General features: G+C 32.4%; 2 protein-coding genes across 3 annotated transcripts; both read left to right on the top strand.

Annotated features, from left to right (window-relative positions):
• Positions 1-1,487: 1,487 nt before the first annotated feature.
• LOC108337402 (thioredoxin-like protein CDSP32, chloroplastic) lies at positions 1,488-2,632 on the top strand. Its single transcript, XM_017573921.2, has one exon. It carries the CDS (start codon positions 1,593-1,595, stop codon positions 2,490-2,492), a length of 900 nt encoding a protein of 299 aa, XP_017429410.1. The 5' UTR covers positions 1,488-1,592; the 3' UTR covers positions 2,493-2,632.
• Positions 2,633-6,536: 3,904 nt separating this feature from the next.
• On the top strand, positions 6,537-12,141 carry LOC108336424 (general transcription and DNA repair factor IIH subunit TFB2). Of its 2 annotated transcripts, none has more exons than XM_017572872.2 (15): positions 6,537-6,956; positions 7,340-7,507; positions 8,098-8,166; positions 8,479-8,572; positions 8,762-8,862; positions 8,975-9,020; positions 9,104-9,163; positions 9,242-9,310; positions 9,491-9,574; positions 9,689-9,772; positions 10,310-10,395; positions 10,660-10,750; positions 11,477-11,557; positions 11,638-11,712; positions 11,798-12,141. In XM_017572872.2, exons 1-15 carry the CDS (start codon positions 6,844-6,846, stop codon positions 11,930-11,932), a joined length of 1,356 nt encoding a protein of 451 aa, XP_017428361.1. In that variant the 5' UTR covers positions 6,537-6,843; the 3' UTR covers positions 11,933-12,141. The 2 variants fall into 2 exon arrangements, with proteins under 2 accessions (XP_017428361.1, XP_017428360.1); XM_017572871.2 differs by lacking the exon at positions 6,537-6,956 and adding an exon at positions 7,035-7,227.
• The last annotated feature ends 375 nt before the right edge of the window (positions 12,142-12,516 follow it).

Raw genomic sequence — 12,516 nt, 5'->3', positions numbered from 1 at the left:
GCACAAAATATATAATTGTGGAAAATGAGTGACAAACTATGTTGATAATTCTTACAATCAATACAACAATAAAGTCTTCAGTCATAAACATGTGTAGTCCTCGTTTGAATTTGAACCATACCTATATTCGTGAGAGACTCACATCATAATTTCAAACAAACATTATTGAACATATATTTAAGTATTTCGGTTGAAAATATTTAAAATTAGTTTTATTTTAACTATGTGATTTCTATTAATTATTATAATTAATAAAAATTACATAGTTAAAATAAAACTAATTTTAAATAATTTTGCAACTTGTTGAATAAATATAATAATTTTCCATTTTAAATGAAATTTAATTTACCCAAAAACTATACTGTATTATTAAAAATTATTTTATAATAACTATCATTTGATAATTCTCATAATCAATACAACAAAAAAGTCTTCCGCCATTAATGGTAGTAATTCTCATTCGAATTTGAACCATACCACTATATTCGTGACAGACGTCACATCATAGTTTCAAACAAACATATTAAACATATATTTAAATATTTGAGTTCCAAAAGTATTACTTTTGTCTTAACTATGAAAATTCTGTTAATTGTGGGATAATTATATCTTCATGAATAAATTTATTTATTTTCCACTTCAAATAAAATAAAGTTTAATTTACTCAAAAAGTATATTGTATTATTAAAAATTATTTTATCTACTGAAAGCAATCGAAAACACAAATGAAAGTTATGCATGATTAACAAAGAAATTGAAACATAAAATTGATTACCAAAATCTTAAAATCTAGACCCAACCAAATAAAAACTATGAAACCACTATAAATAACATCATTCAAAAATAATTATCACGTATTTATTTTTTCATTTATTACTATTTTACACATATATATTACCATCTTACACATATATCTCTATTGGAAGTTGGAATGTTTTTACAAACACCAACCTCATTTGAATTTATACTTTGGAAACATTTTTAACTAATATATACCGAAAACTTGATATTTGGAAGAACAACTTGATACTTGGAAGAAGATATTTCAAATTGAAAAAAAGAGTGCTCAAGAATGTTTCTTCTAAAATCTGTCTAAGATATATTTCGGCTTGTAAAAGCATTTTATAAAAGAAAAAACTAATAAATCCATTATTATTAAATATAAATAAAATTATCATAAGCTAATATATACATAAATTATTAATGAATGTAAATACAGGAATGATTTTATGCAACGAATAAAAAAAAAATTGGTTGATTGGAGAAATAAGTCCATATAAATTGTTTAAATGAAAAATAATGAAAGATATAATGATGGTCTTAATATCTAGGAAGCTAACTTTGAACAGCAACACGGCACACAAACTTAATCCCATTAATATGGACCAGAATAAATTGAAAAAAAAAATAAAAAAAAAAAGTAAGAAGGAGAAGACAGGTGTCAATATTATAGACCACATGTAAAGGAATGGGATATGAGATTTTTGTTCAGTGCCATTCTTCGTAATCTCTATCTTCCTTCTTCATTCTGCATTCTGCATTCTGCATTCTGCATTTTTCATTCTTCATTCTTCATCCTTCATTCTCCACTCATGGCTACACTCACCAACAATTTACTATTCAAATCCCCCGTCTCCCTTTCCCCACACCCAAAGCTTCTTCCTCTTCTTTCTCATGCCTCTACTCTTCCTTTTCTACCCAAAATACCATCCTCACGGATATCAACCACCCCCAACTATAATCGGTCACCGTTAATCCCCAGAGCCACGGCGGCTCCAGGCGCCAAGAAAGCAGAAAAGAAAGAGAGAGTTCAGCGGGTGCACAGCATCGAGGAGTTTGATTCGGCGCTTGAGTCCGCCAAAGAGAGGCTGGTGGTGGTGGAGTACGCGGCCAGCGACAGCGAGGAGAGCAGCCAGATATACCCTTTCATGGTGGAGCTGAGCCGCAGCTGCAGCGACGTGGAGTTCATCCTGGTAATGGGGGACGAGTCGGCTCAAACAAAGGAGCTCTTGAAGAGAGAGAAGGTGGAGAATGTGCCTCACTTCAGCTTCTACAAGAGCAGGGAGAAGATCCACGAAGAGGAAGGCATCGGTCCAGACATGCTGGTGGGTGACGTGCTGTACTACGGGGACAGCCACTCGGCGGTGGAGCAGCTGCACAGCGTGGAGGACGTTCAGAAGCTCATAGAGGATCACAAGGTGGACCACAAGCTCATCGTGCTGGATGTGGGACTAAAGCATTGTGGACCCTGCGTGAAGGTTTACCCCACGGTGGTTAAGCTGTCCAGGCAAATGGACTCGGTGGTGTTCGCGCGGATGAACGGGGACGAGAACGAAAGTTGCATGCAGTTCTTGAGAGACATGGAAGTAATTCAGGTCCCCACTTTTCTGTTCATCAGAGACGGCAACATCGAGGGCAGGTACGTCGGTTCCGGCAAAGGGGAGCTCATCGGTGAAATTCTCAGGTACCAGGGTGTTCGTGTCACTTATTAATTTTAATTTCTCGATCATCCAGTACATATGTAATGCATGCTCAGCTATCTGTGTTGTCAAGTTCATTTCAAGAGACATATTCCTCATATATACCTGAGAGAAAGAAAAGTGCTTTATATATATATATTTGTTTTGCAGAATGTTGGAACCGTTCCAGAAATTATTTTATTCAAATAATTAGACACTGATAAATTTGATATTTTAATTTGAAGTTTTAAGCAAAAGAAAAAATTGTAATGATTTAATCCATCTAATTTATAAAGATTTCGGATAGAGACCAAGAAAATAGTAAATAAACTTAACTGTAATAGTTAGAAATTAGGAAAGTGATAAAGATTAAAGCGACGACTAATTTTAATAAAGTATACTGGGCTGGATCGGCCTGATTGAGGTTTGACATGAGTAGTTCAGGGTTGGGCCATGTGGTTTAAGGTGGGCTATGTTGGGCCTGTATTATGAAGGGTTGATTTTGATTAGATTTATTTTTAGGGTTTTGAAAATTTGCAAGTTGTGTGGTGTGTTACAGTGGGCAATGAAAAAGAAGAAGCAACGTGGTGACATGTGATTCTCAGAAACATAAGAAGACATGAGATTCAGATCACAGATTTTTCCTTCTTCGTTTGTAGTATGTAGCGACAACCCATATTCGCTGTCATTGTCGCTCATAGACCACTGCGGTTTCAGATCCCAAACTATTTACAAACCAACAAACTAATTATTTTTCTATATTTCTAAGGACTCAACATAAATCAATTTCTTTACATTGTCGTCCACTTTCTCCTTTTTTAATTAAATAAAACATCTATACTTGTTTTAAATTGCTCATATCCACCATTTGCGTTAGTCAATGCCTTATGTACCGTACGGTCTCTCGCACATCCAAGTCGATTGTCCAGGATCGACCGAACGACACTCCCAAGGTTGGTCCTGAAAGGGCCGATCGAACGGCTCTTTCGAGTCCAACTCTCCCAAAGGTCGGTATACTCTTGACCCCGTGAATCGAACGGTTCTATCCAGACCGACCACCCATACCAGCTGACCACATGGTTAGATTACAAACGATAATAGTTCATTAAAGCCCCTAATGAAGATTAAGGCGTGATTGGGCCGTCATTAGGCCGACGAAAGGTAAAAGTCTATTACAACTAGTATAAATAAGAGTCTCAAGTATGATTTCTGAACCACGCTGCACATTATGCACACCACGTGCATTACTTGGTGTGATAGTCGTTCGGTCACTTTACTGACTTGAGCGTCTGAGTGTCTTTAACAAGTACCCGTCCATTCGGCTTGGAGAAGAAGGAGAGAGAACAAACAACTTGGAGTGCGAGGACAACTAGGGAGCCCGTCCGCCCGCTTGGAGCAAAGTCCGCTCGTCCATCCGATGGGAGCAAAGTCTGCCCATCCGTTCGCTTGGAGCAAAGCTCGCCCGGTCTACAGCCTAAAGAGCTTCGAACCCCGTTCATCCGTTCGGTCTTCAACGTCTATCCATGTTTTGGCAGTGGACCTCCAAACACCTTCCAATTTTTATTCGTTTTTTTGTGACGGCTACCAATTTTAGGATACTTTGATTTAAGAGATTAATCAAAGAATGTTTATGAGTTATGACTGATTAATAATACACCAAATTATCATGAACCCTATAATAATTTTCCTATTTAAATTCACTTAGCGAATAATAATTAGCAAAATAAAGGTTAAAACCTAGGACTCAACCACCAAAGTTATAAAAGCTAAATTATATTTTTTTATCTTTTTAATTCTTATATGTAATTTTGGTTTCTCTATTTTAATTTTTTGTGAATGCAATCTCCAAATTTATATATATATATATATATATATATATATATATATATATATATATATATATATATATATATATATATATATATATATATATAACCCATAAACATCTTTATTCCATAGCTTATATCACATACCTTTTCATTGTTAAATAAAATGAAAAACCGTATAAAACTGTCCAATAAACATTATGTGATTGAAATTATTATGTATTAAAAATTGTTAACAAATATTTTTCTACTAATTAGATTTATATAATAAATACTTGTATTTAGTAAAAGTATAACAAGTTTAATGACGATACATGTTATGATAAATTAAAATAAAATTACTATATCCATTAAATATTTTGTATTTTATACTAAACAACATGTGTTATAATTCAGGTTGCTTAGACGATTTTTTTTTTCATAAACAATTACAGAAAAATAAAGAAATAAATCATATTTTTCATAAGCTCAACTTAGTTTATGTATTTCTAAAAATTCTCTTATGTAACATATCTATATTGCTCTTTTAAAGTTATATATAACTTAGTTTTAATTTACACAAAACTTCGATTCATTTTTTTCTTTTATTAAAACTTGCGGAAAAACATGTTACAAACTTACCTGAATCATTTATTCTAGACATTTTGTTATATCTACAGTTTGAAAATATCTTAATTGAAATTATTTTAATTCTAAAATATGCTTGTTGCACAGTAGTGTTTACATTTGAATTTTGATTTTCGTTTGTTGTTAAAGAGTGTAAACAGCACATCCAAAGTTAGAATCAGGTTGAATATTACTTTTGCTTTTTATATTCGACAGTTTTATTTAACAAGTTAAAATGAGGTTGAACATTATTTTGATTTTTATTTTCGTCAATTTTATTTAACGTGAGATTATTTTTTTGAAGTGTTTTTAATTTTCATAATTTATGTATAATTTAATTCTTTTTTATGACGTATTTATATTGTTAATCACATATGCCATCTGTCAATTGATGAGTTTTTTAATTTCTTAAAAAATTAAAAAAATATACATGTTTTTTAAATTTTTCTTAATTTAAAAAATTTTGTTTACATGTAAAGTCAATATTTATATCACATTAATATTTATATCACATGACAATATTTGTGTAACAAGGTTAATGTCATGTATCATGATGTTAGTATCAAATGTTGAGTCAGTATTATTGTAAGTGTCATATGATTGTTTTATATTTAATTTAGCTTTAATTCTTTTTATTTTTGTTTAATTTAGTCGCAAATTTTGTTAATTTTATTTCATTCAATCCCAAATTTCGAAATCCTATATGTTTTTCTAGATTAAAGCTATACACTGGGTTCTAAAATCTGGCAACTACATCCCTAAAAATATTAACCAAATTTGTTGCTCTAGTTCACATCACATCTTTCAAGTTTTTTAATCCAGCTAATTCTTCGAAATTATGTTATCTAGTTTGTTATTATGAAAAGGGTAAAGTGAAAAAAAAAAGTTTAGAAGTGCATGAAAAAAAAACGTGGGTGCAGAAAGAAAGATGCCATCTATTTAAAATGGGGGTCCAAATTTAGAATAAGGTGTGGTCCAAACTACAATAGTTAGAAGAAGAAATTGCAGTTATACAAGCATAATCTAATTCTAAAAAACAATGCAATTTTCTTATATTTCTAATAAAAACTCAGTTTTTCCTAGTTTTATATAAACATTCATATTTCTTATATTTTTTAAGTGTCATTTATCCCCTTATTACATATAAGAATGACGTATTTATTAAAATATAAATAAAATATTATGAATAAAATTAATGTTTTAAATTATAAAAAATAAATATTATTTAATTTATTTTTCAATACAAAGTCTCCGAGTTAATCAGTCACATCAGCGTAAATGTGATCAGTCTCATATAATATGCTATGCAACGTCGTTCAAAGAATAAAAAATATGATATTTTGTCTTAAAACAGACATTTATTTCTATTATTAATAAAACAAGGCATCTTTATAATACAAAAGAGAAGATTGAATAGTTAACCATTTGTTAGATACTTAATAACATTCACTATGTTTGACATTAAATCATGGAACTTCATTTTTTTGTACTATGAATAATATTTAAAGTTTTTTAAATACATAAATACAAATCTCAAATATTCTTATTTTTTTTAATTTAATTTTCTGTGTTGAAATTTAAAAAAACATATAAACATATACATATATACATAACCAATATTATAACCTGACCTAAATATCATAAACCTAATCAATTTGAGCTGATCATAGTTAATTGGTTCGAGCATTTTTCCCCCTTAACAAAGATTGACGTATACCTTTGTGGAAGAGGTCTCAGATGGTTAGCAAGTGACCAGAAGTGGCGACACGGAGAATCTCTGTCAAGTTGTGGATCCTTCAGTTTCACTCTGCAAAGTGTCTCTTTATGCTCCACCGGTATGGAGCTAAGCGAGGCTTGTAACGGGTTTTCTAAAGTTGCTTGAGTTCTGGATAAACACCCCTTTAATCAGAATCCGATTAAAGAGAAAGAAAGGTGGTGGTGTTCGAATCACAATGCCGGAGGTTAGGATTATTGCCAAAAATTTCATGGACATGGTGGCTTCCATGCCCGCCATGAAGCTGGATAAACTTTATGAAAATGGATTCATCTGTGAGGCTATTCTCAGGTCATTTTTTTTTTCTAGCATTTTTTATATCAGTGTCACTAATTTTTTTGGGTGAAAATTTTCCTTTTGTTCTATTCTTTCGGTAAACCAGTTGAAGAAATGTCGCAAACTGAGGGAAAAGATTATGCATCTTTGTTTGCCTCAGTTACAGATTCTTACCCGTTCACCCTCTCTTCGTATGGTGCTTAGTTTTAACTACTTTTGACCTTTATGGAATGCAAATGACCACCAACTCGATAACTTGATGGTTCCTTAACTATTGTGGAATTAGGTTGGATTCTCATTTTAGCTACAAGTGCAGAGTTAAGTGAGTTAGAGAAGTGGCATTTAATGTCATGAATATGAGTTTGTGACTCTAAATAGTATATATCTTCAAATATCAGGTCTCTTCCGCCTCTTGCGAAGAAATACGTCATACAGATGCTACAAATTGATGTGCCGGTGGCAGCTAAATTGTTGGAGGAGTGGGTGCTTCCGGATGGACTTTCAAAGCACAGAGTAGCCATTGATAGACTGGTTCAGTTGAGAGTTTTCCTTGAAGCTGTTGACAGGTACATATTTATTCACTGATGAAACGTTCTGTTCTTCTTTTTCTTTTTCATTTTTTGTGAAAATGAGAGCATACATTTGAGCTTCTGAATGGTTTGAACTCATTCAGTCAATTTCAAATAACAATTGGAGGAATGTCAGCCCTTATTGTGAAGGATGCATAACTTTTTTGCTTCTTGCAATGTGTTTAAGGGTCTTTGTGATTATATCATATTTTATTTATGGCATGATGTAGTTCAATGGAAAATAGTGCTTATCTGATTTGCATGCTCCATGACATGCATGATATTCGTTTGCTTTCTCCTTTGTTTCTTTCAAAACACAAGTGTAAAGTCACAATCTCTTCACAGCAAAAGGCATTTAATACTTAGCACTGGTCACTTAAGTCTATTGATTTTTTTTTTTCCTTTTCCGACAAGCAAGAGGAATACATATCAATTACGTAGGTCGTTTCTCTGGATTTTATATATTCTTCTTCTTCTCTGTGAGTCTTAGCGTCTAGCTAAGTTTCCATAGTCAGGGTTGTCACTTTTAAAACTTTGGAGCCTTGCCTTATCCAATTTACTTCAGGAAGTTTTTCACCTTCTGGCAGGAAGAATGAAAAGACATACAAAGTTAATCCAACATATCAGAGAAGTCTCCAAAAGCTTTTAGTACAAGGGTGAGTGATACATATTTTCCCTTCCTTTTCTGTTATTGAACCATGGTACAAGTTAGCTTGTCTCTCACTGCTATGATGAGGATGTGATATACAAAATTGTTTACTTTAGGCGTATGATAAAACTATTCTACTTTAGGCATATGGGTTAGTTAACCTCTAGACAGTTGATGGTCTCTCCATGACATTAAACGGCCAGAGTCACTCTTCCTTTCTGAATTTTCAAGAAGAGCGATGCAATTGTTAATATGTAGACTGTACTACAAATTCTTTTTATTTTAGCTGGTAATATTTCCATGCGATTAAATGTGGCAGTGGAACTTTGCCAAGGGAATCAATGCCTTCCAATATTACTGTGAGGCTTCCAACCTTAGAAAATCTCGAGGCTTATGCTCTAGAGCAATGGGAGGTATAATACTTGATCTTATCATTCCGCTTATTTTTTTTTTTTTTTGATAAAACCTCTGCATGTATGTTTTTTATGCTTAACACTGTTTGCTACATGAGTTACTTAAGTTGTTGTTCAATATGTAGTACCTTATATTTTGACTGAAAAGAATCCTAAACTCATCTGTGACTTCGTTTTGTGATGAACTAGTGTTTCTTATTGCAACTTATAAGCCCAAGTCAGGTTGATAAGCCTTCAAATATTAGCTCTTCTTTGATGAAAGTTTTCCAGCGACGTCTCCTTAGTCACAGGTTTTATTTCCTTTGTAGTAATACTTCTCATTTGTAGCCTTTTCCTGAATGTGTATGTGAGTGTTGCAAACTGTATCGCGTGTTTAATGTCATTTTCTTGTGTGCAATACAGAGACAAAGAAGCTCCAAAACTAACTGAAAGTGGTTTCCAGTTTTTGGTATGCATCAAATGATTTATAAACCAATTGAACTTCTGTAATGTTTTTTCCTAAATATAAAAATTGTTCCTTTGGTATCACAGCTGATGGATACAAATGCACAGCTTTGGTATATTATCAGAGAATATATCTCTAATTCTGAGGTAGCTCTAACATTTTTTATTCAATAATATTTTTGCAATTTGCTTTGTACGTGCTCTCTTCATCCACATTTGGTGCAGGAGAGAGGTGTTGAGGCAGCTGAGTTGATCTCATTCATGCTGGAACTTAGTTTTCATGTCATCGGGGAGGTAAGACATTATCATTCCCTGGCGAGAGTTTTATTACATAAAAAAAACTTATAATATTATGGTATTCCATATTATTTTTCATTTTTGTTCCTTTTTCTTTGGTGATGTTTACTGAAACTGCAATTTTCATGTAACTGGAATGCAATGTGACTTTGACACTTGATATTTTCATTGCATCAGGGATATAGTATAAACACATTGACTGATTTTCAGAGGAGCATAATTAATGACCTGGCAGACCTTGGACTGGTCAAACTTCAGCAGGTTATAATATTTCTGTGCACATTTTTAGAGCTGATGAGGTTCACGATGATTGTAATTGTATGTTTATTCATCAGAATTTGTCTTCCTTTCCTTCTTATTGTGATAACTTTATAGGGAAGGAAAGGAAGTTGGTTTATACCTACAAAATTGGCAACCAATCTTTCAATGAGCTTGGCTGATTCATCGTCTAGAAAACAGGTTTGTTATTGGTTTCAGAATGATTTATTTGATAGAAAATTTAGCTTTTTTTAGGAAACTCGTTCACAGATGTGCTGAATAGTGGAGGATGCTCTATAGCATCAATGTATTTGTCTCAGCTGCATTTTTTCTTTTGTGCCTTGTTCACATAGGGAGGTTTACTCTTTTTTGGCATAATCTATTTTTTTTTTCGATATTAATGTGATTTATTTAAATTAATATGTCGAATTTCTTTTTGCTTGTTCATACTTGTGGGTATGCTTTTGCTGTTATTGTTGTTTAGGTGTTTTGGTTGCTGTTATTGCTGTTATTCCCTTCTCAATCATTCCAAACATGCACATACTCATGTTCTTCAGAGTTTCCAAGTTTTACTGGATTTCACGTGGGAGATATCTTGAATTGTTCAAGAATCTTTTGTTGGTTTTAATGAATGGATTCTTTTCTTGTATAGTGACAATATATAATACCCTTTTAAAGAATGTTCTCCGTACAGATTTATGAATATTAATGAAAAATGTTGTATTTGACTTTTTTCAGGGATTTGTGGTTGTGGAAACAAATTTTAGAGTTTATGCTTACTCCACTTCTAAGTTACATTGTGAGATATTGCGGCTATTCTCAAGGTATACCCACCAAATACTTTGTAAAATGTTATATTTTGCAACTTTTGTCAAATAGACCTCTAATCTTTTCTTACTTTTCCCTTCCATTTTTGTTTTAAAACCACTTATAGATATCAGAAGTTCTTCTTCCTAGACGCTATTTTTGGAATATCTTTAACGTTTCTGATACTATTTTTATATGAAACCATTATTAGCTATTAATTGCTGAGCTGCCCATTTCAACGAAATATTGTTGCTTATTATCATTACGGGTGATGTATCCAGGGTAGAGTATCAACTTCCAAATCTTATTGTTGGAGCTATTACAAAAGAAAGCTTGTATAATGCTTTTGAAAATGGCATTACAGCAGATCAGGTAAGCATTATAAAATAGAAGTTTTATGCTGTATTATTTGTTTTTAAAATATGATACTTGGTTTCTGCATGTAGATGGTAATGCTATATTTCTTGCTATGCTTTTTGTTTCGAATAAGGGGTCTAATACCGAAGTATATTCTTGAAGGAGTAGGAAGATAGCAAACCCAACTGATCCAACAGTCATTTAGTTGGCAGTTACATGAGCTTGTTAGGTACTTGGGAATTGATTTCTATAAATAGAAGTGTAGTAGATACTACACAGATAGTTTTTGGGAAAACTCATTGTGACAATTCTCACTAGTCAACAATAACAAATTTCTTTTTCTCTTTCTCTACTTCTGAGTACTGTGTGAATTCTTTTATTGTGCATACTATAACAGTTTTGGTTTTGCCTGTTTGCTCCCTTAACATTGTTTTCAGTATTGTAAAAAAAAGCCTTTAAATAAGTAGTTCTTCAGCAAGAACTTACTGAGGTCGTCAATTTTAACTATGATAGGTGGGGACCAGCCTCAACCTTAACCTTCATTTGAATGACCTAAATTGATGAATAGATGCTTTTCTATACTATATTATGCACTTCCTCACCCTAACATGCTTGCAGTTGTTGTAGTCACTATCACTGAAGATTTTGGTATCCTTTTACTATCTTGGTTAGTCTTTAAACATTAAAAGTTTACAATGAGCATTCTCTTACACAGACAACCATTTTGCATTGATGTCACAGATAGTCACTTTCCTTCAGCAAAATGCTCATCCTCGTGTTGCAGAGAGAATACCATCTATACCTGAAAATGTCACAGATCAGGTTTTGGATCTTAGTATCATGATTTTGCACGTTTAATGTTTGCTTTCATTTTCTGACATGTAGCATTGTGATGCCAACAGATTAGGCTGTGGGAAGCAGATCTAAACAGAGTTGAGATGACAGATGCATATTACTACGATGAGTTCCCTTCCAGAGTAAGCAACTTGGTATCATTGATTTGAGTTGGTGTCTTAAAAACATGGCCTTGTGTGTGATAATTTGTGTATGATTTGTGAGCAGGATGTATTTGAAGGTGCATGTGACTGTGCCAGAGAATGGAATGGATTGTTGTGGGAAGATTCAAAGAAAATGCATATGGTGGTTAAGACTGAGGTACATCCATACGTACGAGATTATTTACGCCGCCAAAAGTAGCAGCAAAGGCAACACCGCCATCAACATGCAATGGAAAAACCTTTACCAAAACTTCATTGTTTTGTTTCATAATTTTCTCCCTTTTAGAATTAAAAAGGAAATAGAAGATCTTTAATTCAAATCCATGTAATGTAAATGTTTCAGTACTGTTAATAATTTGTTTATTGGTATCAATGCTTATTTATTAAGTATTAGTTCGTTATGTACAATGGTAATTATTGTTCACAATTTTTTCCCTCGAAGATAAGTTTATAATTTTCAAGTCTGCATAAAATTGAAGGATTACATACCAAAATGTTCACACCATAACTCGAGTTCAACCACATTAAGTTAAAAACTCTATGACTATTATAAATTGCATTCATGAATTTTCAATTTAATATATATATATATATATATATATATATATATATATATATATATATATATATATATATATATATATATATATATCGATATAGATTATGTAAACTAAGATTTTATATTAATAAATAAAGAATTATGTTTAAGTGAGTTCGAATATTTAATAGATTGTTTTCAAAGTAATTAACTAAATCCGACATCTCGAACTAAGAACATTTCAT

The sequence above is a fragment of the Vigna angularis genome, chromosome 7, assembly GCF_016808095.1.
Source record: "Vigna angularis cultivar LongXiaoDou No.4 chromosome 7, ASM1680809v1, whole genome shotgun sequence".
NCBI classification, from domain to species: Eukaryota; Viridiplantae; Streptophyta; class Magnoliopsida; order Fabales; family Fabaceae; genus Vigna; species Vigna angularis.
This window is presented reverse-complemented; position numbering and strand designations above follow the sequence as displayed.